Raw genomic sequence first — 27,451 nt, 5'->3', positions numbered from 1 at the left:
ATCACTCTTCTTTATACTATCAAGGATTACTCCTGGTTTCTTCTTTATACTATCAAGGATTACTCCTGGTTTGCTGATTTGTAGGGCTGAGATTAACAATTATTACGTCAAGAAAATGTAAAAAAAAAAAAAAAAAAAAATCCCAAAGTGTCACGTCCAAGAAGCAGCTTTTGTCCATCTGTCTAAAACTCAACATACAATTCAGTCATAATTGACAGAAAAAGCAGCGAGAAACCAGAAAATGTTTGTGTTAAAAACCACCAGAATAGCTGATGATTTAATTGTTGCACCTCTACTGTTGTGTTAAGAGCAGAGAAATTCTCTGTAACACCTCCTTACGCGGCTGTTTCAAATTGAAAAAGAACATTGCCATGCTGCCTGTTTTGCTATCTGTGCGAGGTTAGGAGTGAAATTCATGCTGCATGGCTTTAATTTGTTTCAGTCAAGTTAGGTGGAGAGCTTTTGAGCAGACTGAAATACATAAACACCGGTCCTCCAGCTGTGTGAAGTATCAATTAAGACCTGCTCATTTGCCTAACCCTCATCTCCATGCCTCAGCCATGCCACCCTGCACCCCACCCTTGGCACTGTTTTGACATTCATGTCCCACACATTGAAACCAGATTAATGTGAGCCACTTTTAATTCTTCCTACAGGTAAAGGCCCTTTAATTTGCACTGCTATCATATGTTGCATTTCAGCCTCTACTACCGTATGAGTGGTCTTGAGTTCCCCCTCCTTATACCCTAAAACTCACAGCTCGTACCCAGCACCAGCAGCTGTGTGTGTAGTAAAACTGACTGCAGGAAGGCAGAGCAGGAGGCAGACTGTGGCTCTGTGGTTTGCACTGTAAACTCAATCCCTCTCATCCAGTCTTCCCTCACTGTGTTCCTGTGAGAGCTCCAAAACCACATCTTAATGTATGGGCAGGCATCCCAGGGTGAGAGGAGCAGACTGCGGCGGGGCTGGGTGGAAAGTTTAGACCATGCCGTCCTGTTTCTTTTCAACCCTCCGCAGATCTCACAGTACCCTGCGATGCACCCATCCCTTCGAAGTCTCACAGCATCGGTAGCACTCTCAGCCACTCAACCTGGCAGGATGTCAAAAAAAAAAACAAAAAACGAGAGAGAGGCGGCCAATAAGCTGTCACTGCTGGATGCAGGTCTGCTGTGAAGGATGGCGCCCTGTATATTATGAAAATGGTCATTTTATCAAGTAATAATGAAGGATGGTGTCACATTTGTTTTAAACTTAAGTGCATTTTCAGATCCTGAATAAGGCAAAGTAGCTTGTAAGTGCCCGGTGACGAGTAATTTAACCCGCGTTATAGCCTCTTGTCACAGATCATTCACGATTCGTCATGATGGGTAGAAACTGCTGGGCTGTTTTAACCCTTCAACATATATAAAAATCTCCTTCCTCTACACAGAGTGCATGAAGGTAATTATTTCAGCCGTCTCATACCAACTAAAAGATAGCAATCTAATCTTGTGCATAGATGTAATGACACTGTGGCGAAAGAGCCTTAGGTCCCCGTATGTGTTTGGATAATTTTTGGCTTCAGCTTGACGCCAGATAAAGTAGACGAGCCGGGGAGTGTATAGGACACGGCGGGCCTGGCTGGCTGTCGTACGTCCTCAGCGTTGTTCTGAATCTGCCATTGTGACAGAAACATGGAAGCTAGTTTGTAGACACAGGGAGGAGTAGCTAAGTCAGAGAAAGTATAACCTCAAAATAGAATAATTATATATCAAATCCCAGCAATCTTTGTTAATATATACACTAATTCAACAAAATATATGTAGTTATTAGCTGGTTGTCTTTACCTCACAGCAAGACTCAAGGTGTCCTGTGTGTACACTTTTAGTAGAAAGGGGAGTTTGAAGCGCCTTTGCTGCTCAGTCTAGTCTGCAGAAGACAATGATATTTTATCTTTCAAATGATGGTAGACATGCGCATATCTGAAAGGTCACAGTAACATTGGTCGTAATATTTCCTCCAGCCCTTTACCTCGTTTATCTCCTGAACAATGCCCCCGGGGTTGGAGGGAGGAGGGGGTTATTAAAAGGTTGAGGGCTCATTCATTCCAACAAGTCCTTCTAAACTACACAGGTGTAGAGGTCGTTTGTTCCCTCTGATAGGACATATTTGAGTTATTATAAGTTTAGGGACAAAACCTTTTGGTTAGGGTCTGGAGGTGATGATGGTTTCTGTTCAGATGAGCGCTCCCTTGATGAGAAGGGGTAGAAAGCACTCACTACTGGCGACACAAAATCAACAGCTGCCGTCTGCTGCTCAATATTCACTCTTTACCTGCTACCATAGTGAACTGGAAAGGTTGTCATATATCCAGTTGAAATAGCCTTGGAGCGGCATTTCACGCCAGAGACCGTCAAAACGTTTATCTCCACTGAGTAGCCTAGAACGTGGAATCTCCTCCACCACAGTCCACCTGGTTTCCACATACGTACGTCTGGTGTCCAAATCTGCACAAGATGGTCTGGAAGTCCCTTCACTTTCTATGGGAACCTCCATGATAACCTCATGTTCGTTCGAATTTTTTTTTTTTGGGGTGGTGGGCGGGGGGGCATGGGTGTGTGCCTCAAACTCTTTGAACAAAAATGATCTTTTGCCTCTGTGGTCAGCGTGTTAGCAAAAACAAGCTGACAGAGTATCAGAGAGGTAAATAATAGGCTTTTGCCTTTGTCTTTGTCTCTGCAGCTATCGTTTCAGTCTTCATGCTCATTTTCCTCACGTGTAGGTGTAAAAAAGGAGGCAAAGTAGCCTCTGGACCCCGAGCTATCATTGGGTGCTTAAATTACCTTGGAGAGGCATGAAGTTAACAACACCTGATGTCTGTATGTGGAAGCAAGCCTTCCAGTTCATCACATCTCCATTCTAAAGATTTTTTGTTCTCGTTTCATCGATGTCCTGCGATTTCTTGCTTTCTTGCAGTCATAATTACTGCAGCCGCTAGATGGCATCTGTCACATTTGTGTCAATATTGATCGTTTTCACCACTGTGAGGGAGGGCGGGCTGCTTACTCTTGGTTTACATCAGTTGTCACCCATCTGATATCCGCTAATACTGGTCTTTATCAAAAGTTACATAAAGAAAATAACCCCTGGCCATCATTTTGTAGTTTATATCCATTGTGACAACTTTGCAAATTTGGTGGTTGGACTGGTTTCCAAGTGTTTGTTGTCTCATCTAATCCACCGATTTGGTTCCAACTGAAACTGCCCATTGTCAAAATTAATATTTGCTAGCTCTACTTGCTGGTGCAGTTGGATCTCCTGCTCTAGCTGTCGGTGTATTAATGTTCCATCTCCATCTTTACCTTTTTAAATAAGTGGGATTGGATAATGGTGTTAAACTGGATTTGTGGCTGACCTTTTGCCCAACTGGTGGTGGTGTTTGTCTCGGAGGATTATCTTGAAAAGCTCATTTTGTCACAGACTGTGCACTCGGAGAAATATACGAAGATGATTCCCGATCAAAATCCTTCATAAATGTTGTTATCAAACAAACCTGTAAGGAAACTACAAACCTGTTTGATTATGGACCCGATATTGAGGTCACGATGATTCAACAGGATCACACAGCTGCTCTTGGCCCTCCTTGGATTTCTTCACCCACTGTGTTTGGTTTCATCTCACTTGCTGACCAAAGAGTTTAATTTTTCAGGCGTCACAAAACATGAGCCTCGTTAAGAATTTGACGCAGTCATTTTTATTATTTTCTGGTTTTCAAAATAATTTAAGTGAAAATTCTATACATTTCCCAGCCCTTCTCTTAACCTTCTCTTTGTCTAATGGTGAAGTCAGCGCTCAGCTGTGTATGTAACAACTCAAAACTAAATTGAATTTGTATCATCTGCCAGAGCTCTACGTTCCGTTGTGATGCCATATGTGCCGCTGTTAACTAATTAATCTATGCTGATGCAGAAAAATCTGATGACATGTTTTCACATACAGAATGCCTGATCCAATTGCAATAACAATATAAAATCTATATTATAAGAATAATAATATGATAAAATCCTTCTAAAACTTGCTAACATCTGTTTTTCGTCTTCCATGGGAAAGAATTTAACTAGCGTTCACTCCTGTGTCAAGTGACCCTGTGGTAGACGTAGGAATTTATCAGCTCTGGGTCCGATCAGCCTTGATGTAAACACAAAACCCTGGTGAACACAATAATTTGCGGCCCTTGTCAATCATCTTGGCCACAAATTCAACCCATCTGCCTTCTAACTAACATCACTCAACCGCCAGTGAATTTGGAAAACTGACTGGAACGAAATATGCAAAAACTACTGAAAACACGGTCACTGCCATCCATGACGCTTTCTATGACACAGTTTATTTACCCTGTTTTACGGGGTGGGGGGGGGGGGTAAGTGTGAAAAACATTTGCTGGACATTTGAATTTGAAGTAGCTGCCATTTCCACGTATGTGCAGAAGACTAAAGCTCTTCACCTGTGCCCAGTTATGATTTTACTAGTATAAGCAAGGTGGTTGTAGATTTGCTGAGTTAGACTGCTCTGGCTTTGAAGGAGTGACTGATAAAACCTTCCTCCCCTCCATCATCAGATCCAGCACAAAGCCAGCCTGACTGCCTTAGTCCTAGCCTTCTCTTAGCTCTTTATCATCAGTGTCGGCCGGTGGTGAACGTGGCTATCGATCAGCAGCTCGCCTGCCTTGCTCAGCCAGCAATTAGAGCTGGGAGAGAGAGAGAATGCAGAGGAAAAAGAAGGAAAAGAGGCTGAGGGGACTGTGGTTGATACAAGCCATTGTGGAGGTGCGATTCGGTGGAAGGAACAAACGAGCTGAGGGGGTTACCTAATAAAAGAAGGCACCTCCAGCAATTAAGCCAGCTGACAGGCAAACTGTGGCGCTTCGCTAATGTGGGCTGACAGCAGGGAAATTTGAATAACGAGGCTTACGGGAGGAATGAGAAGGTGGAGGGGGTTTGGGGAGGGTAGAGAGAAAGAAAGATGTGTGAAACAGGTGCCTGGCAGCCCCTCCCCTAAGTGCAGGAATCATTGAGAGGTTACCAGCATGTGTCCCCAGAAGCACTAGCTGCTTGACGTGATGAAGTGAGGGGGGAGGGGGAACGGAGGGGGGCAATGGGCCTATGTCTTTCCCCCATCATTGGAAGGAGTGTTAACTATGCAGAGTCACGTTTGAATAATTTTAGAGGACGGCGTATTGGCATGTGTACTCTCGGAAATGGGTAGGTGTGTCGTGGGCGTGTGTGGGCGGCGAGACGTTCAGAAATGCTCTTCTGCTTCAAAGTGTCGCTGCATCCCTGGTGGTATCGTCAGATGACAGAGGGAGAGTTTGGTGGGTGTTTACTCTGATGATCTGTGGCTACGGAGTGTAATTAGTGGCCTTAGTAATGGGCCAAGCTGTACGAAGGGAGGCAGCAGCACAGCGGCTTCCCAGATGGAGCAGACAGACAGAGAGATCAAGCTCTGATGAAAAACCAGGGGGGAAAAAATGAATCGACATGAAACACTGGAGAAGGAAGTCTTCTCTGTGTGAAAAGGCAAAGTTTTATATAGGATAAACTTTCTTTTGGTTCTAGTAGTTGAGTTTTGGTAGAAGTTTGGTCAAATCTGGACATAACCAGCATTCAGGGTTTGCATTGAGGGACATAAAAAGGCTGAAAAGAAACAGAAGAGAGGAGAAAGGTGTGTGTATGTGTGTGTGTGTTGTTTCTTTGAAGGCATGACAGCGCATTTTCAGGGGGTGAAAATTGCAAGAGAATGTAAGAACGTGAGAGGTTTTCTAAGTTTCTCCTCCTCATCCTCCCGACATCCTCCCGCAGGCGTATGAAGAGAACGCTTGGAAGAGTTCTTTAGTGAGAACCTTTATATTCCTGTGGTGGTCACACAACCACACCGTTACCATAATGGGCCCGACTGTGGGTCAATGTGGGTTGCGAGGGCTGAGATGAGTCCTGTCGATTCTGACGTAGGGGCTCGTCACGTGTGAGCACAATAAAGAGCATGTGTGCTTGTAAATACTTGTGGAAAGCTGCATTGTGTGCACATTCAATTAGTTTTTTGTTGCGGTGTGTGTGTGTGTGTGTGTGTGTGTGTTTTTTGAAGGGGGAAGTGTGTAGAGCAGGGATGTGAGGTCATAGCGGTTTGTTACTTGTGGTGTCATTAGACGTAAGTCAAATGAAAACAACATGGGTTTCATTGAGAGAATACCACACTGGTAACCTCAGACTTTATTGTGTTTTTTTAATGTCTGCACCACAGGTGGGGGGACTCGAGCCACATGACTGTCGCAAACTCGAGGGAGTTGAGACTTGCTTGATGTCTGACACTCAACCCAACTTTGATTTGCTCTCGAGTCTTAACTTTTAATTTCATGGTTTTTCTTCTTACTTTTTTTTAGATATTGAGAGGTTGGGATTTGTTTTTAATGATTGGGTGACTCCTAACGTGCAGCCTATACTGTACTTTCTCACTGCACACACCTGAATACACGTAGGTTCTGTTGACCTGCTTCAATAAAAACTGGTTGATCTTTTTTTGCATCTTGGTTCATGTCACTAATAAAGTCCAGAATAGACCAGAAACAGAGGAAAAAAACGGTACAGAGTCACATGGCGGTCATGACTATTTCAGTTCTTGTGCTCCCATCTGCTTTTCAGACTCAAAGCTGAATGAATGATGTTGAATGGACCCCTACTCACTAATGACTAATAACCAATAATTTCAATTACTGCCATCTAAATAAGCACTGTAATGTCCATAGATTTATCACTAATTTTTTTCTGAATTTTGAAAAATATTAGGTCACAACTCAAGTTTTAATTGAGTGTATCAGTGTTCACCACAGTGGTGATGCCCCCTCCATTGATTTGGATAAATACGTGTGTGATTTTTATTTTTAATACAAGCAGATATCGTGGCTATATTATTATCAAAGATGGGTTTCTGGTTATATTTTTTTCTCCTCCAGTTCACTGCGGTCTAGACTCGACTTCATGTTTTTCTTTGTACATTTGTGAATGTCTCCTTTGATGATGCTTGGATTTCCAACCTTGATACAATTACTTGGTAAATATTCAATTTTTAGGAGAATTTTCAAGGAAAATTGGACAGTGAGGACATGAAATTCAGACTTGTTTTCAAAGAGAAGAGCATGCTGGTGTGCTTATCTGTAATTTTCCTCCTGCCATCATCAGGTCCTCATTTAATCATTACTTGACATTACATAGGGGGTGTGTGTGTGTGTGTGTGTGTGTGTGTGTTTACACGTACTTTTACATCTGTGGTCATTTCTGGGGTTTTTTCTGTTTGGTTCTGGTGCAGTCTGTGGCTCTAACCCCCTGACTATTCTGAATCTTCCTTCGCTACCTTCCAGGAAAGGGAACGACCTCAGCAGCACCAGTAACAACACTGAGCTGATCTAAAAAGGTCACTAATGAGATGATCTCTAATCATATCAGAGAAAAGCCTTCTTTCTTCATATCTTCCCAACACAGTCCCTCTCCAGTATTACTGAACCTACCTGATGTTACGACTGTACCACACAGAAGGATCTGGCCTCGACTTGTGTAACAGCAGTCAGTGTAAGCTTTGTTCAAGGGCAGACGGTGTGTCTCTTGTTTGCATTTGAGCCTGGACACAGCCAAGAGGGAGGGAATAACTCGCTGTGGGATTATGAGGTGAGGCTCTTGCCTAGATCCATTCCCAGAGGTCATCGCCAAGTCAGCTTAATGACCTGACCTCTCACTGCAAGGTCTGCTCATCTGTTTACGTGATCAGGAGGCGGGACAGTGCTTCATGGGATATGTAACCAGTTAGAGCTGGAACACGATCTATGCTTTTCCTGTGTTTCCAAGACAGCATCTGTCACACGCACCCAGTTTAGTCTGGTGTGAATCATCATAACAGTTCTGACCAACGGACTGGAGATGTGTGCTAATGTCTTGAATGACTGAAGCAGCAGAGAAATGGCGGCCCCCCCCCCCCCCCCCTTTCCACTGGAATGACAACAACAACAACAAAAAAGAGCAGTCATCTCAAGCCCTTACTGCCTATATACCTCTCACCTGTGCTCCTGAGGCTGTGGAGAAAAGAAAAATAGTTGAAAGAAGAGGGAGGTTGGTGATAAATTGGAGAGTGAGAGGATAGTACCGCTTTCTTCCTACTTCCATCTTCCCATAAAACGACCTTAGTGCTCTTTTTCCCTTGTGAAGTCTAATTGGTGTGTGTGTGCGCGTGCGTGTACGTGTGTCTTCAATCACAGGTTTTCTGTAAGGAAAAGTGTTTGTGTGAGCATGTGTGTGCAATAGTGGATTTGTGTGTTTAAAGAAATAGGTTTGTGTGTGTGTGTGTGTGTGTGTGTGTGTGTGTGTGTGTGAGGCTGGCGGTGCTCGAGGAGGGGGATCTGGCCGACAGATTGAGAGCAGCTTGTTAGAAAGAGGAACAATGAGGCCACAGCCCCCCTCCTGTCTTCTTTTTTTCCCTTTTTCCTTCCCCTTCTCTCTCTTTCCTCTTATCTCCTATTTCCATGCCCTTTTGGAACACACTCTCCCGTATATTTCTGACATCTCACTCGCTCCAGTCTTATCTGTCCATTTTCTCTTTTCCCTTCACCTTCTACATTCAGAAGGTGAGACATTCTTTCTTTCTCTCTCGTCCCTCGTTCCTCCTGCTTCTGTCTCTCCTCATTGTGTGTGTGTGTGTGTGTGTGTGTAGATATATATCACATATCTACAAACGCTTGGATATAAATGTATGTTGGTGCTGGCCCACTCAGCTCTTGTCATGCCAACATGGAAGTGCTTTTCACAGCTTTCATTCAACCCCCTTTGCATTCTTTTTTGGCGCTGTTATTGAGGGATGTTGTGATTAAGCTGTCAATTAAACCTTATTTGTTGTCACATTAGACACTGAGATGTGAGATGTACATTTTTTATTTTGACTGTATCGGTAATGATTTCACAAGGATTTTATTTTTTGTTGAAAATGAAAGCTTCGTCATCTCCTCTTTTTAGACTGTTTCTATTGATAGTTGCTCCAGAAGTTGAGATGGAACGTAAACGGGTTGAGAGAGGCATAAAAGTGATGGGGGTAGGGGGAACAAATTAAGACTTGGTGGAAAATGTGAGAAATGCTATAGGAGCTGAACTGAGCGTCTCTTTCATCCTCAAGTCTGACCATCCTCAGGTTAGTTTTCCATAAATTACAAACAGGCTCTGCAATGTGCACTGGTTTAGCCAGTAAGACATTGTTTCTTCCTCTTTCCTTAGTTGATTCTTCTTCTTTTTTCCTTCTTCTCCGGGCCGCTAGAAACAATTACCCTCGATTTCCCGAGATGGAAACACAGGAGATGCACTAGACAAATGTTTGCTCTCCTAATTCTGTCTGTGGACAAGCATACCTGTTGGGAGGAATGTTTAGAAAGATCCATTTTAATGGCTCATCTTTATTCCATTCTGCACAAGGAAGTTGAGTACTTTACGACAAAACCCTGGGGGGTTGGGGGAGCTGATAGAGCAGCCCAGACAAACACTTACAAAACTTCAAGCCCACATGTAAAAGATACGTGAAAACAGAACAGTGAGTGTGGGGTTCAGCTAGATGGTATCAATGTGCCCTGACACTTTCTGTAGCTGGTTACATTTTCATTAAAGTATTTGTAGTATAACAGAGTTAAGCTTAAAATTATTGACTTTGAAGTGTTAGGGAAATACCAAAAGATGTGAAGGGTTTTTACTGGATGTATTTCAGTGGAAGGTATTATTGTGACGAGGGCTGTACAAATAATTGAAATTGAACCAAAATCATAATATGGCCAGCCACGTATGCAGAAAGACTCACTGTGTCAAAATAACACTTTGAATTAAATACTGCGTTCTGCAGAGGTGTCCTGCCTACATGTCACGTTCTACAGCCTGAAGGAAAAAATAATTGTTTGGTAGAAATGCAAACACATTTTTGCATCATTTTGGAAAAATGTTTTGAGCACAACATTATAGCGTTGAAAGTCACATCAAAATTGCAGTATCATTCACAGTAACTGCAATTTATTTTTACACGTGCAATGCAGTTCTGACTCCGAACGCTACATTTTTAACACACATTAATTTAACGTATCATTTGCAAGCACTTGAACAGTCGCTCTTGTCTCATAACAACGCAAGGTGTTCCTTGAGATTAGAGTGCTGTGCGCAGGAGCTGCTGATATAGCAGAGGTGCTCTATATTCGTAGAACCTGGACCTACATAGCCATCAATCTCTGGAGCGCTTCCCCTGGCGATAGTGAGACTCTCAGCAGGTTTACATGCAAGCCGAGGTCGTTGTTTTTGACCTCTGGCATTGTCCAACTATACCTCCACTTGGAAATAATGATTTTACTGAAGGGAACACGTCCGGTGTTGCTGGTTACAATCAGACTACTTCTTCTTCACCTTTTTAAACGTATAACAAAACAAGCTAACCAGCGACATGTGACATGGCTGTTGAGCAGAGGATTTGCATTCAAAGTCTAGTAAAGGAAATTGGGCAACTCCTTAAACTGAGACAGCCTGTCTCCTCATTGGTGGGGCTGTAGTTTCACCCTTCAGCTGCTCACTGCTCCGTAGAGAATGGGTTAAATACAGAGGATAGATTTCGCTGTGCAACGTACATGTGACAAAGGCTTCTTCCACATGATGATGCCCCCCTGGACTGTGGACTGTTCAACTTGTGGGTAAAACACAGCAGCGGGAACCTACGGAACATGTGCAGACCAGCAGGCCAATTGGGAACTGATTGAAGCGTGTAGATGCCAGAGAACTTATATTCCCAAAGGCATTATTCATCATGCCTACATGCATTTCAGAAGTCCAGTTCTAATCATTTTAACACAATAATTTGACTTTTTTTAACATTATGTAAATTTACTAACTATTGGCCTAGGAGGCAACAGTCACAGCCCACCTCCCTCAGAGGAAACTCATTTTGACTGCTTATATCTGCGATTTCACTCTTTTGGTTTCTAACCAAAGATCGTGATCAGAGCAAGAGATTTGGAAATATGAATGAACTCATAAATAGAGAGTCTGATCCTTTACTATAGGAGCGGACACCTAAACTCTCTAGTTGTATTGGTGAAAAGAGAGCTTGATACTTGTTTTTTAGTTGGTGCTTTTTGCATGAAATGTATATCTCAAAATCTCATCATCAAACTTGACCATCTTGAAGCTTGTGAACTGTCTGTCCCTGTGGGCTACTGTTATTTTGACACAGAGCCAGATAGACAGACAGACAGACAGCCCCCTCCACCCTCCAGTCCAGCTCTCAGCCCCCTTTTGTCTGCCTGTCCTGCAGCATTATGCCTATGGTTGTAGCCTCCTAATTGCTCTGGACCCTGCAGAGAAGGGAGACTAAGTACAGGGTTTCGGTGGGGTCTACAGCCATGATGGGGTCCTTTTTTTTTCCCCTTCCCCACCCATTTTCTCCCTCCCACTGCTCTTATTTATTTCTTCAACTCAGACCTGCAATTAAACAATGTGTGTGCTCATTTGGCCAAGAATCTCTTGGATTCTCTTGTGTCCTGTCCAAGTCTCGGTGACCCTTTCACATCTTGCTCTGTTGGCGATGACACTGTAATAGACAGCCTCCCACCACGGTTATGCACAGCAGGCTGGCTAGCAAGTACGCAGGAAGGCCCTCTTCATTGCTGCTGTGATTTGTATATTCAACTACCGGTACTTATATTTTTATAGAGTTCGTATCTTATACACAATTCTTTTACCTCATCAAATCTGTTCCATTACAAAGCTTGTGTTGCCATTAACAATTTCTTTTTGGAAAGAGTGCCACACATAAATAATCAAAGCCTGGTATGTCTTCTGTTTTCAGGCACCTCTACAGCCACCCCCGGGGTCCTCGGCCTCAGTGGTGGCAGCCGCGGCGGCAGCAGCAGCAGCATCGGGGACACCCCAGTCTCTGAAACTAACCTATCCAGAAACACTGGACCGCATCAAGGAGGAATTTCAGTTCCTCCAGACCCAATATCACAGGTGGGTGTGTCAAGGTGAAGTATTTGCTTCAGATGCAAGATGATTAGTGGGCACAATTTTTTCAAGTCATTTTTATTTTCTGTCCAGATAATCAATGCTTTAGACAGGAGCGTGCATCTTGCAGTTTTATCTAACAGCAATGAGCACTTCGAATATATTTGACCAGTACAGTGTGTTCCCAGCTGACTTCGCACTGCACTGGGGTAAAAGCTCAGCTTTTCCCAGCCAGCGTGGTTTTGCTTGCCCTCTCCTCTGTATTAGCTCATACATTAGCACATAATAAGTGTTCAGGCTTCTCTTTTTGCATGACTGAATGTGTGTGTTTGGTGTGCTGTAATATGTCCAGAATGCCTTTGAATATGGGATTTGGCTCAGATCTGGAGTCCCACTATTCTCTCTCTTTCTCTCTCTCTCTCTCACACTTTCTCGTGCGTTTTCTCTCTCTCTCTTTCTCTCTCTCACTCACTCTCTCGTGTGCTCTCTCTCTCTTTCACTCTCCCCTCGCGCTCTCCCTTTGTTCTCTTGGCACACCTTCACAGGGTCCCCTCCCCGCACTCTTATCCTCTCATCCAGCTTTGATTTTAGCTGGACAGAGTATCCCCTCCCTCTCTTTTGGTCCCACTTCAAACTTCTTTTGTATGGCCCCCTCATCCACAGTCCTCTAACCCCCATGGCTTCTACAGCTTCCAGTGCACACACAAACAGCTGTGTGTGCGCATGCATGCATGCACATGCATGTGTGTACTTGGACAGCGATGTTTGTGGGGTCTAATGTGAGTATTGTGGATATTTTTGAACGGTCCTCTGAGAATCCCTCAAATGCCAGAGTAAGGTTTAGGTTCTTTTTGGGGATAAATGTTGGTATCACCGATTTTCATTTCTGTTGTTAACTTATCGTGTCACATTGAGTGCCTGTGAAGACATGAATTTCTGTACAGAAGGCAGCTTCACATTCTGGAGATATTTGTTGATCTGCTGCAGTCATTAAAAAAAAGTCTTACTGCATGTGAAGTATCCCGTTTGGAATCATCTTTGTTTTTTCTCAGCTTCCCGCCTCTTAAGTCCAAAGCTGTTATACTGAAGTTTGTGAGGTCCCTGGGCACGAATTTCATCATCAGAGGGTTGAATGGAAGGTCTGTGCACCTGTGACCGAGCGCTCTTCTCGTGGTGATGAAACCGCACGATTGCAAAAACCTTGAAAAAAGGATAATGACCCACATGTCACATTCTCCTTCCCTTTGTTCCTTTATTGCTTCTCTACCTTTTACTCTAAAGCACTTTTTCATTTCTATCTGTGAAAGTTTCTATTTAGATGAATGTTACTATTTCTTCTTGCATGAATGGTACCATTATTTCAATTTGAATTTGTAGTGTGCCTATGCTGAAAGCAACCCCCACTAGATGCCGATCAACTATGCATGTGTCGAAGGCATCTTACAAGCAGACGCCACATAGTTTTAAACACTACGCATCTGAATATAGCTGTTCATGTACGCATCTGCCAAGAGGTAGAACAAAGGCTTGGGTTGGGAGCTGTTGCCCACCCGGCCATCTTTCCCAATCATCTTCTTCAGCCTTTGTCTACAAACACCAGGGTTGTTTGGTTGTGAATTTCCGAAATATCATGTGATTCACCATCCAGTGACGATGCTCTGAAGTTGGGATGCTGTTCGGTGGAGTCTCCCTTTGTTCCCGTTGTGACTTTGCCCACTGCTCCACCTAGAAATAGACAGTTTTTATGTACATACAGAATTAATTTGGACAATGTACTGTCCTGGTGTTCCTGCTGCTGGATGTACCCTGTTTGAGAATCCTTCCCAGCCCTTCCTCATGGAGCTCTGACAGATCCTACATGCCTTGTTTCTCAGCTCAACGCTGCAGGCTGAGATACTGGCGAGGCTTTGACTTACACTGCTGTAGTTATTTTCCTCAGTGGAAGAAAAGTATTTGCGCTCAACAAATCCAAAGGCAACCTTAAGTATTCACCCTGTGAACACTTACTGAAAAAGACTAAAAAATATATTTGCAGAGATGCCGTGAACCACATTCTGAGTAACATTGACCCAGACAAATCAAGCCATTCAGGGGAACATGAGTCACCCATGGAACTGTTGGTTGAGACTGTGTGATCAGCTCCTCTGGCAGTGGTTCAGCGTTAACCTTGTGTTACAACACACCTGGAGCATCGCCCTCTTGCCAAGAACTGGTACTGAGAACTAGCTATCAGGATAAATAATACATGAACGATGAGATTAAGATCATGATTGGGAGCAAGAGCGAGCTTGTGATTCCATCTGCATTGTCCAGTTTCAAGAGCGGGCAGTGTGCTGTTGTTGCGGGTCTGGTTCAGGTTTCCAGGAAAGATTGTGTACAGCCTCCCTGCAGGCTTCTCCAGCAGTCTCACAAAACACAAAAGCACAGAAGATTAAGACAGCAGGGATGACGACAAAGACGGGAAACCAACTGTGACCATAGAAAGTGTACATTACACTGATACTGCTGTTAAACTTCTTTTCTCACATGTGTTGGATGTACGCTAAATCTGATCCTGAGTCGTTCCAATTAACAGCTTCGTACCCACATCATAATTAGCTCACGACTGGCAGCTAACCTGGGTTTTGCAACATCATCTTAGAACTGGATGGCAATCAAAATCATTGTCTTTCAGCTCCCATCACCTTTGTTTTGTATCTGTTATGTCACACTGACGAATTCTGGACATTCAAGGAAATGACAAATAAAATGTAATTACAGACAAAACAATTACTTCAAGAAGTTTCTGCTGATTTTTTTTTTTTAACTAAAGCATTACAGAGGTCACCATTTTTACTATTTTACATTTGATTTTTGCACATCGTGGTATCAGTATTTGGGGATCTTTATTACATACTCAACTAGTACTTGTATTTATTGTAGTTGATTGTAGTGTATTATAGTTTATTGTAGTTGATAGTTTCTGCTATTTATTGGCCTTTTACTTTTTCTGCTCTGACTTCTCTGTTTCTTCTGCTGTAATAGTGCCAATTTCCCCACTGAGGGATGAATACAGGTTTGTCTTATCTTATTTTATCTTATCTTAAGTGTATTTTCAGACGGTGGCTGTGGTGTTTACCTCAAATTTGCAGCTCAATAAATAATGAAAGTGATGTTAATATTTAATTTGAAATGAGTCTGAGGCTTTCTTTTTGGGGAATAGTTATCACTTAGACCATTCAGTTGCGCAAATTTGGTTGACTCATCGGCCTCTCTTAAGCCCCGAAAGCAAAAAATGTAAAAATATTGTCTGAAATATCCGCACAGTTGTGTGAGTGTTAGATTGCGCACCAACTGGTCACCCTTAAAAAGCCCATTTGGCAGCAGTTTTGGAGAGGAGCACACATGTACCGGTCTGCAGGATTAGCTGTGACCTTGTTTGTGCCATCAGCGTATGAGGTCACACTGCAGATCCACATCTGATCACCAGCTACACCTCATGTAATCAGATCCACTTGCACACTATTCACACTGCCGGGAAAACATGACTTGGACGCTTACCGAGATGGGCTCACATACACACACACACACACACACACACACACACACACACACACACACACACACACACACACACACACACTGGTTCCCGATCTCCTGCATGTGCTTAACACACAGTCACAAATGTACGGGCCACCCCAATTATCTTCACACACGAATAGATGTTGTCTGGAAATAGCAGGGCTTAGTTGTGTATTTTGGCTGCAGAGAAGGTGGCTGGATTCTGATAGATGTTGGATTAGACGGCAGGAAAGAGACGGAGGGAAGGGATTAGCGCTGATGAGCTACAACCGTGTGTGGCGGGAGGATGTATGTGTGGGTAGATGGCGATGTTCGCAAATATGTGTGTCTCTTGTTTTGGTGGCTTGGTTGGTATGTAGGGACGAGAAAGATTAGAAGGAAACTAAAGAAAGAGGGGGGTTAATTAAAGGGTCATTGGTGGGTTAGCGGCTCAGATTTTTTTTGGTGTGTTTTAACTAAACAGGCTGTAATAAGCAGACTGAGGGGAGACGGGAGGAACTGCTGACACAGAGCTCTCATTACTGTAATTCTCTCTCTCTCTACCTCTCTACACACACTGTTCATATCTGTTCATAGTGTTGCTTCCTGTGTGTGTGTGTGTGTGTCTGTGTATGTGTGTCTAGAGTAAGATGGGCTCTCCAGTTGCCACTAACATGCTGCCACTCATCTTTGAGAGACCCTCCACTCTTCTCTGCCTAAATACTACACAGCACTAGTGACACTGACACACACACACACACACACACACACACACTCTCTCTCCGTATCAAATGCAAAGGATTATACTGCTAATGAGAGTGAAAACACTGATATTGGCAAGTGACCCCCAACCCGCATCAAACTACTGCTGTCCCTGGCTGATGTCAGTTCATCTTCTAACCATAGAGAGACGGTTAAGTATGGAATCAGTTGATACGAATTTCATATCTGAGTTTTACTGTTGGTCTGACAATACTCACAATATACAGTGGTTCGCACTGTCACCTCACAGCAAGGAGGTCCCGGGTTCGAGGCCCGACTTGAGCACGGGATCTTTCTGTGTGAGTCTCCATGTTCTCCCTGTTCCTGCGTGGGTTCTCTCTGGTACTCCAGCTTCCTCCCACAGTCCAAATTCATCAAGAGGGGACGAGGCTGATTGATACTCTAAATTGACTGTAGGTGTGACTGTGAGTGTGAATGGTTGTCTGTCTCTATGTGTTGGCCCTGTGATGGACTGGTGACCTGTCCAGGGTGAACCCCGCCTCTCGCCCGAAGGCTGCTGGGATAGGCTCCAGCCCCCCCCCCCCCCCCCCCCCCATCCTTAATAGGATGAGCGGAAGAAAATGGATGGATGGATGGATGGATCATTTGTAGGAATATTTCCTTTTTTTGCAGCCCCAGTTTGTAGTTATTGAATAATATGTATCACAGCCAATTACAGATGATCTGTTACTCCTCAAAGATAGAGGTGCGAGTGTGTACCTAAAATTGTATAAATGCTTGTCACCGATCCTGTTGAAATACAGATTTGTACACTTTAGGTCGCCTTTTACTTACTCTTTGTTTTAGTCTGACTCTTAAAGACCGATAATGTACTTTTTAATTGTTGTACCTGTCTCATACCTCCATTCTGATTTGTGAACAAGTACTGCTCCTATATCAGTTTGTTAATATACACATGCACAACTGTACCAAATCCATGTGGACGGATTCCAAAACATAAACATACACAGATATTTGAATACTAAACATGTCACTGTTGATTTTTAAATGTAGATTACTGTCATATTTTCGACTTTGTTGTTGTTGGCTCTGTCCAACTAATATTACGCTCCAATCAATTCTTCTTTGCTGCTGCAAAACAGTGGTTGCCAGGTGAAGAACATCACAACTTCCTGTTAAGGCTACTGTTTTAGAACAGCAAAGAAGAAATGATTTCCTGGATGTCACGCTTTGGACAGACATTACTGAGCTAACTGGGAAGCAGCAGGGTCCTGTTTCAGGGCTAATTTCAGATACTGGTATTAAAATTGAAACAACTTTACATTTACAAAATAAATTATCTCAGAAACACACTAATACATTTTTGCTCATTCAACAAGCCTGTGGAAATTTAATTTGCATTCCTGATAGAAGTGCCTGTCCACCAAAGAGTCTTGTGCCATCCAATCTTCATTCATATTTCAAACGTACTGGGACAGGCGGCGTGCATGCACCTATAATTAAATAGTTAGGAAATGATGAAATTATATTGCTTTAGGGAGAACTGAGAGTTTGTGGTTTGTTTGTAGTTTAGTGTATATTTTATTTTGCCGTCGGTTATATAATGCAAATTGTGTGTGTGTGTGTGTGTGTGTGTGTGTGTGTTATCATGAAAAAGGTGGTCTTAACCGTGAGTCTGGTAGCAGACGGGGGTACTGTTAGCTCGCTACTGTGCGACAAGATCCCAGCTTTGTTTCATCTGTGGCAAGTGCCTATGTTTGCTCTTGTACATGCCCCTGAGAGATGATAAGAGTACACAGGCAAGTTGGGTGGGTCCCTCTTGTGTGTGTGTGTGTGTGTGTGTGTGTGTGTGTGTGTGTGTGTGTGTGTGTGTTTGAAGAACTAGGCTGGGAGAGATGCTGAGGGTTTTTCCAGCGAGCGGTGAGGATGATCAATAGTTAATGAGATGTTAAGTGAACAGTCACATACCTGGAGGCTGGGGGACTAATCAGGACCACTGCAGTTAACACATGGCTTGTGAGTGTGTTTTCATACTCTTTAATGGTGCGTCACTTGCATCAGTCAGGTGCAAAGGGAGTTATGGGTCAGTCAGAGCTGCAGCCACTTATCATTTGAGCAATTGGAGTAAATCAGCCACTAAATATTTTCATAATTGAATGGTCTTTCTGTCTGTTGTTTTTTGTCTGAACAAAACATGTCAGAGCTTTTATGTGGTTGCAGACTTCCGATAATTTAGCACAGATAATGAAATGTCTTTGGGTTTTAGAATGTTGGATGGACAAAAGAAGCAATTTGAATGCGTCACTTTGAGTTCTATGATGAGCGTTTTTTATCTCATTTTTCTGGTATTTTAGACAGAATGATTCATCATTTGATTGGGAAACTAATTGTCAGAGTCATTGATGATGATAGTTGCAACCGTGGATCAATTGAGGCTTCAGTCAATATAACATAGTAATTAAGTGCTGATGACTGAGAGATTACTCTGATTTTTTTCTTTTTTTTTTTAGTTTTGGAAAAGAGAGCTTTAATTACATATAGTGTGAAAGTGCGAAATAAGGATGATGTCTGGATTATTTCCTCAAACCACAGGTTGACATATGCTTGTGTTGCCAAACCAAAATAAAATGGAACACCATAGTAATAAAAAAACAAAAAAACAAACAGGAAGTACTCACAATTGCAATGTTGGAGCCCAGCATTGTTCTTGGCATTCTCTCTTTAAATGACTAAAATAATAAATCAATTATCCAAATAGCTTGTTTACAGCTCTGTTGAGGTTTGACACCCAGCCCAGATGTTCTCACAGTAAAATGCGGAAGAGTGTGTTTGGTTTCATAAACCTGTGACCTCACCTCACATGTTCACATCATGTGACATTAGCATGTGTGTGTGTGTGTGTGTGTGTGTGTGTGTGTGTGTGTGTGTGTGTGTGTGTATGTATGTATGTGTGCATTAATGACAGACCACCTGGTCAGCTGAGAGATGAAGAAGAGATTAAGATTTTCCTTTTGACTAAATTGTTTGTATAGAATGCCTTTGACCACACTATAAAACTGTTATTCTACCATATATGTTAGCAAAAAAAATTAAATATTTCATCATCAATAAAAAAACAACAACATTGATTTGATAAGCTGGCTAATTTAAGGGCTCTGTGTTTTCCTCATCTGGTTCCGTCGATGCCTTTTATATGAGGAAATATCAATGCTCACTTACAACGTAACACGGTTAAGAACAACAACCACAAGCAACGTGGAAAAAAGAAAAATATGAAAGTCTTTGTTCCTTTAGTAAAATAATCAACGGGGGAATCGTGAAAGTAAAAGTATTGTGAAGAAAACAAACCCAGGAAGGGAAAGTTGACATTTTTACCCAGCAGCCTTTTCAAACATGAAGACTAAAAAGGCAGTTGGCACATTTCTACAAAGTGCACCATCTTAATTAGATGCTTCACCGTCTGTAGCATCTCGTTAGTGTGTTTGTGTGTGTCTGTGTGTGTGTGTGTATTCATGCCAGTGTTTTATCTAGCAGGTTTTTTTGTGCGGGTGCATGTGTCTGTGTTCTGTGTATGCAGTGTATTTGCTAAGCGGGCCAGTTTAGTGTGCATACATGTGCACACATATTCTTTAAATGCTTCTGGGCTCCACATGCTGTGTCAGTGTGTGTGTGTGGTTGCATGTGTTCACTGGCGGTGCAGCACTGACAGAGCTGTCTGAAGGCTGGCAGCCTGCAGATTTGTAGCGCGTTCGGCTGATCACCTTATCTCCTGTCACCGCCAGTGAAAGATTGGAGTCCACCGTCTCTCTCTCTTTCATGCACGCATGCATGCGCGCGCGCACACACACACACGCGTACTCTGCTCCCACCCTCTCGTATTTCTCTGTGTAGCTGCGTCTTTCTCTTCATCCTTCGTCTTTCTCAGTAAATGGTGCTGAGCCAAAGACTAATTATTACAGGCAGTCATTTTGGTGTGAAATACCCACTTCCTGCTCACCGCTCTCCTTGCTCCCTCATTTTCTGCCCCTCTCCACCATTTATGCTTCTACAGTAATAATGGTGTACACGCACGCGCGCGCGCACACACACACACACACACACACACACCACAATTTTGTCCCTTGGAAGTCCATTTTCTGGGGAGGGTGCGACCTTGTGGTCTTCCTTGTAAGCATAAAAATGTGTGTGCGTGTGTGTGTATATACACATTTACTATAAAAGCTTGTGATTCTGCTGTACCAAAAAATGGGGGACAGAGCTCAGGGGGAGTAGAGATGTAAAAATGTTTGCCTCTGATCAATGGAGGCTGATTCGAATTTCATGGTCAAAGGTCTAGGTTGCTGTGACCTCACAAATCATGTTTGTTGCCATCACTCAATAAATCTAACAGAGTTTGACACAAAATCTAATGGTAGAAAATGAAGAAAGGATGACATTTCGTATCTAAAAGGTCAAAGGTCAGCTTCCCTCATGAGATTCTCTTTAAGATGTGCAATCTCAGGGTGGTCGCTCCAGTTTTCCATTGGTTCTTGACTCTTTTTTTTCAATCTGAAGATGTGGATTTCTGCTTTTTTCCTCCATTTGGGATCCATCCATCCATCGTCATCTTCCGCTTATTCCTACACATTAAGGGTCGCGGGGGGGCTGGAGCCCATCCCAGCGTCAACGGGCAAGAGGCGGGGTTCACCCTGGACAGGTCACCAGTCCATCACAGGGCCAACATAGAGAGACGAACAACCATTCACACTCACATTCATACCTATGGTCAATTTAGAGTATTCAATCAGCCTCGTCCTCTCTTGATGTCTTTGGACTGTGGGAGGAAGCGGGAGTACCAGAGAGAACCCACACAGGAACAGGAGAACATGCAGACTCCACACAGAAAGATCCTGTGCCCGAGCCGAGACTCGAACCCAGAACCTTCTTGCTGTGAGGCCACAGTGCTAACCACTGCACCACCGTGCAGCCCTCCATTTGGGATGTGACGGCTAATTTTCCATAATCATTACAGCAATAATCATGATCCATTTTTGACTGCAACATTATAACAAGTCATTATCGATTAATCTATTGATCCTTTCATTGTTTGGTGTAGGGTTTCCGTTAAAATGGAGACGGAAAATATTGTTTTGTTGTTGTTGTGTCTTTCAGCTTACGGTCTGTAAGCTTTAGAAGCTATTAGGGTTGTAAGGCTGTGGTTTGGTTTGTATTGTGTTTTTTGGGGGGGTGGGGTTCAGTTCTGTTTGTTTTGTACATTAAAGAGAATAAAAATGTCCTCAGTAAATGAAAACAAAAGGCAGAGACACTTGGAGCTGAAGAGATTAAATAAAATATTCACTCACTACTGCATTTTGCTGTCTGTCATGGTCGCCAGTGTGCCAGTGCCTATACTTTCCTCTGCACTTTGTCAGCAAGGGTGATGCTGACAAGCTGTGTGTGTGTGTGTGTGTGTGTGCGCGCGCGCGCGCACGCGCACGCGCACATGTGTTGCTGCATATTGCACACTCAGCTGATGCACACAACATAATGTAACTTGTGTCCTTGTTGAACCAAAAACTTCTGCATCAAGTGTGAAAGTAGGGTTGTGGGTTCAGCTTTGCATTCATATTAGACAAGTTAAATTGTCATTAATGAGCACGAATAGAGCTGAAATTAATTGATCAAACTACAAGAAAATGATTTGCAATTGTTTCTTTAGATGCATTTTTTTGGTGAGTAATAAATTAATATGCATTGAGCTCCAACAGTTTAAATTTCATTCATTAAAACAAAAATGCAAAATTCCATTCAACATTTTTTCATTGTTTTCATCTTTTAAGTTAAACCTGTTTAGGGGTCGTCTTCAAACACAGGAACTTCCCTAAAAAATCAAGTTTATGTTAGAACTCTGTGTGTGTGTGTGTGTGTGTGTGTGTGTGTGTGTGTGCCTGCTCTCATCCTAAATTTATCACTCTCACAAACACACACACGCCAGTTGCATTATTTCTCAGCCCAGCTGAGGCAATTCCACTGTAATAAAAGCTATTGGTGTGTGCGTATGTGTGTGCGTGTATATGTGTGTGCGTGCGTGCGTATGTGTGTGTTTAAATCCTCACTACCCTCCACCTTGCTCCACCACCACCACCTCCACCACCATTTCCCTCTTCTAGTCCTGATTTTTTTTCCCTCTCCTCCCTCGTCTCTCCTCTCCTCAACTGGCTGGCAATGATAAATGAGTCAATTATGTGTGAGTGTGAGTGTGTGTGTGTGTGTGTGTGTGTGTGTGGTGTTGGGGAAGGGGAGCGGATGGGGCCGTTATTACCTGTTGCGGCTGGGGGTAATGTTGCGGTATTAATCATATTCTAATTTTCCTGCGCTGAACGACCCTCCCATCCCCACCACGCTGCCCCCCCCCCCCCCCCCCATCAATCTATCTGCTGCCTGCAAACAAATCAGCGTAACCTGTCGAGGGCCCAAAATATACTGCCTCTCTGGGGAGGGAGGGAGGTATTTCGATGTGAGTCAGGCAGCAATGGAAGAGTTGCAGAGCTAAAAGGGAGCCATTTGGACCTGTTACACAAACACATTTCAATATGGAATTGTCTGCAAACCCAACCATAGGCATTATCCAATTTTAGAGGACACCAGAGACTGCTTTGCATGCACAGAGAGACACAGAGGACAGACCAATATATAGGACACATGGGAGGCGGCTATCATCTCTGAGAGCGAGTGGTGGATCACACTCATGTGGCTTCCTGGCGTGCTCAGACTCGACAACAGACAAAACAAAAAAGGCAAAAATTATTGCATTTTTAAATAGAATTGGCATTTTTCACCCAGTTAAAGCAGAGACGTGAACTTGCCAAAGTGCCGTCTAAGGTGAAAGAAGGAGGGACGATGAGACAGAGGGACAGACAATCAGGCTGGCTGGTAATTAGAGAAGCAATGCAATGGGGAGGAGTGAGAGGAGGACACATTGGGAGATTGAAAATCGTCCAGAGAGAGAGAGAGAGACACCTGGGAGGTGCAGTCTTGGCTGGGTTTCAGGCTCCAAGCGTGACTTTGTCTATTTCTGCTCTGGTCTGAGTTGATAATGGGTTGTCAGCACCTCCGTCACCCTGCTCCCCCTTCCCCACTGGGTGTGAGAGCAAGGGAGAGGATGACTGGGAGAGATGTGAGAAATGTGTTGTCATGTTGCTAATTGCATTGTGTATTTATATTTGGAATATAAAACAAATCAAAACAGTTTTAGAGACCCATTGGGCTTTCCCCCCCAGACCCCCGCAGTCCACTCCCTTCATTTATAAAATGTTTCTCTCTGTTGCAGTTTGAAACTGGAGTGTGAGAAACTGGCCACAGAGAAGACTGAGATCCAGAGACACTATGTTATGGTGAGACACACACACACACACACACACACACACACACACACACACACACACTGAACCCATGTCTCTCCACATTTACTCACAACAAGTGCATTGCCAAGTCCTCTGGATCCCTTTCATCTACTAACAGCTGCCAAACACCCACCAAAAACCACACGCAAGACCACACACACACACACACACACACACACACACACACACACACACACACACACGGGATCAGACTGTAGAATAAACAGCACTTAACATGGGCGTACTTGTGTTTTCAAGCCTTTCTTTTTGTCTCCAAGATATAAACTGGTTGTGTGTGTCCACATCTTTCCCCATCCAGCAGCGATGCAGCTGAAGTCTCTTATGTTCAGGGAACAGCGACAAAACGTTTTCTAAACTTTCTCCCTACTTAGCCACTGTGTGCACAACCTAGCGACACGTAAGTTAGCCTCTCACAGCTGGGTGTGAACTTTGTGACGTGACAAACCTGGAGGTCTTATTAACCCCGTTGTGACCTCATCAACACCTGCGTAGTGACCTTTAATCAGCGCCTTGATATTCTGCACCTGTGCGGGAGGTTACCTCATGATTGCTAACATGATACTAACACATTTGTGGGCAAAGCTAGAGAGATATTTTTTTTTAGCACAAATCATAAATGCATGATGTATCAATCAAATACGGTGAAAATGGCTGCAAAAACAAAGTGTTTATAAGTTTTTATGTGTGGGTTTGGATTTGGACCATAAACCATTAAACATTTGTCACTGAATTCCACAAGAGCTGAAATGATTAGTCAGTGTTAGTTGATTGAGAAAATTGATTGGCAGCGATTCTTTCTTGCACTGAAACAAAATAGCCGACAAATGTTTTCTTTGTCCTTTGGGTTGACAACTAAAGAACATTTGGAATTGTGCAGGAATTTTTGGAGCCTATATAAAACCACATGCTGGTGTGGCTTCAAACTGTTGGTTGTACAAAAGAAACATTAAGAAAATAACAGCTGGAAGAATTTATCATCAAAATAGAAGCTAGTTGCTACCTGACAGTAGCTGTTATGTGTCTCGTTACGTTTTCTCAGGACGGTCGATGGTTGCTGTAATCAGCGGCTGTGACACGCCTGCCCGATTTTTTTTTTTTTAAGATACTCATGTGCCTGAAGCTTGTCATCACTGAGGAAAGACAGCCAACTAGTTAACGGTCTGAGTGAAAATCCAAGAACTGAAACAAACAACTCTGACACATTTCCATCCAGCACAGCAGACAGAAGCAGCAACGTGCCTCTGAACCAGTTTCCTCTGCAGTCGTGCCACTCCGAGGCAGCTCTCTGAGTATTTGGGGCTGTATGATTCTACCGGATACGTGATCAACAGAAAGGCTAAACCTCTTTGTCTTGCTTTGTTGTTTTAAGCTCGCAAACCTCCATCTTTGATTTACCTGTGATCAGAGACACACATAACCACAGCTGACGGAGTGAGGGCTGCCCAGAACCTGCTGTGCCAAAAACGAGCTATGTGGCAATCTTGGCATAGAGTGGGGACTTGTGGGGGGGGGTTGAGGTTTTGCTGGGAGGGGTTGGGGGGCTGGCATCAAGTACAGGCGAGGTCTCCGTTCCTGGCTGATGATGTGGGGGAGTTTGGATGTTGCTAAGCAACAGGCAAAACTTGGCACACCAACTGTCAAGCAGAGCTGCCAGCTGCCAGGAAAGGCATCTTTTATGGAGGCACACAGACACACACACACACACACACTCACTCAGGGAGAAGCACGTAGAAACACACACCTACACAGTTGCAGACTTGCGCTACAAACACACACACACACACACACACCTTGCACACGTTTGTGCAAACTGCCAAGAAAGATGTCTGTAGAGAGACGGGCCCTGCCATCTCCTCTCCAGTCCTGCCAGGATGTTCTGGCTGCCCAACTGCCAATCTCGTCTCCACAACCAGCCACGCTGAAAAGCAAATGTCAGCCTGTCACTTTTCCAGGCATCTGACTTTAAAATGCTCTCCTTTTCCCTCTACCTCTAAAGGTAGAGGGAAAGAGGGAGAGACGTCGGTAGAGAAGGGGGACCAGCCAGGGTCAAATAGCTCAAATTAGACAGGATTATTGCAATAGTCTGTCACCTTCTTGTGCCCGGTGACAATTTTTCCTTCCCCCTCTTCCCGACCTCTGAAACACGCCTCAGGGTCATTTTAGACTCATTGACTTTCAGCAGTCAAGGTAACATCAGTGACGATGTACTCTCATGGACAGAAGGGCACTTCAGAGCCTTGGAAGCATCGTCTGAACCTGGAAGCAAGGTCGGATCTTTAACATAGTTGCTGTTAATTTGTGTAAAAACACCAAGCAAGTTACATATACTCAACTAATGTCCTAAACTAAACTTGCAAAATTTTAACATTAGGTTTTTATGTTGTCAGGAAATTTTTAAAAATGTATTTTTGACATTTATATCAACTCTTCACTTTATGTTTGTGCAGATAAAATAGACAATATAGTTCATTCATTTTTATATTATATTCATTTTGGTACATATTATTCCACCAGTTAAAGCAGATGAACTGTGAAAAATGTTGTTGCATCATTAAAATATGGGAAGGTTGTTGTTAAAATGTAGATATACTTTGGATGACAGATGTAGGATTTTGTACAGTAGTACTTTGCTGTGTCATACTAGTGATGTATCATCACATTCTCTATGTGAGAAGGATTTTTCATCAGTATTTATGCCGCTATAATTATAATTGCACTATTTAAACATTAATCGTGTTCTTACAGAAGAAGTGTTTCTACAACCCTTAACACAATGTTTAATTATAAATCATGAGTAGCGCTACATTGTGTTCATGCTGTTTTTGTGTCAGTGTTTGTTACACGGCTCCCAAGATCACGTTGATGGGATGTTTATCAAAAAAGGTGTTGCTGGTTTGGTCTCATCAACTGTATCAATGCAAAAAATTACAATGAATTATTGTGATACAGGTTTAAATCTGTATTGTCCAGCTCTATGTTGCCTTTATATTCATTTTGGATGAATAATACATAACTGATAACGTACTGTTATTTGTTTTGTTTGGAATGAATCCTAAAACCAGGAAATTAGTTTGCATATACAGTATAAGATATGTTACTGTATCATGGCATTCGTGCCTAAAGGAGACGACAGAGGTTGTTAGCATCAGAAGCCGTGAAGCAAGAAGTCATGTGGTCCTGATGTTGTTGGTTCACAGCAAAACATTAGTTTGTAACTCAAACAGTTGCGTTTACACTTCAATGATCTTGAAGTGTTCGTATTTGATTTGCTGAAAAAAGACATGTCAATCTCAGATACTTGTTTGCCACAGAGTTTTCTTTCAACAATAATCCCACAGAGATAACGGCCATGCTAACATCCAGGTTAGCCTACAAAAAAAAGCATCATTCCTACAACCACTCCCTCTAGTCGTGTGGCTTCTGTCCATGCAGCCTGGTCTCTGCTAACTGATTGTCTTCTGTGTTGCAGTACTATGAGATGTCCTATGGCCTTAACATTGAAATGCACAAACAGGTGAGTGAACCTCCAATCCCATCGGCTTTTCTCAAATTCTTCCTTCTCCTTCCTTTCTCCTCTCAGTACATTCGATATTTTTCAGGACAGTCTGTCTCTGCGGCTGTCGTGTCAATCCTCTCTCTGATGGAACTATATAGTGGCGCTATGCTGTGGAGGCGTTAATAGGATCCACAAACAGAATTCATTTCGGCGCTACAGAGGAGAATACTCTTCCCTTCACCCAGCTCCGGAAC

At 43.1% G+C, this 27,451-nt stretch overlaps 1 protein-coding gene across 4 annotated transcripts in view; it reads left to right on the top strand.

The window, feature by feature from the left end:
- The window catches only part of tle2a (TLE family member 2, transcriptional corepressor a), a 40,324-nt gene that overhangs the window by 1,044 nt on the left and 11,829 nt on the right, over positions 1-27,451 (top strand). For all 4 annotated transcript variants that reach the window (XM_086224139.1, XM_086224142.1, XM_086224141.1 and 1 more), the window contains exons 2-4: positions 11,881-12,041; positions 23,608-23,671; positions 27,171-27,215. In XM_086224139.1, coding sequence (XP_086080265.1) covers positions 11,881-12,041; positions 23,608-23,671; positions 27,171-27,215 — 270 coding nt within the window. The remainder of the gene's footprint in view (positions 1-11,880; positions 12,042-23,607; positions 23,672-27,170; positions 27,216-27,451) is intronic.

This window comes from Aulostomus chinensis, chromosome 14 (assembly GCF_037954235.1).
Source record: "Aulostomus chinensis isolate RoL2024-O1b breed Wild chromosome 14, RoL_Achi_v1.0, whole genome shotgun sequence".
Taxonomy (NCBI): Eukaryota; Metazoa; Chordata; class Actinopteri; order Syngnathiformes; family Aulostomidae; genus Aulostomus; species Aulostomus chinensis.
This window is presented reverse-complemented; position numbering and strand designations above follow the sequence as displayed.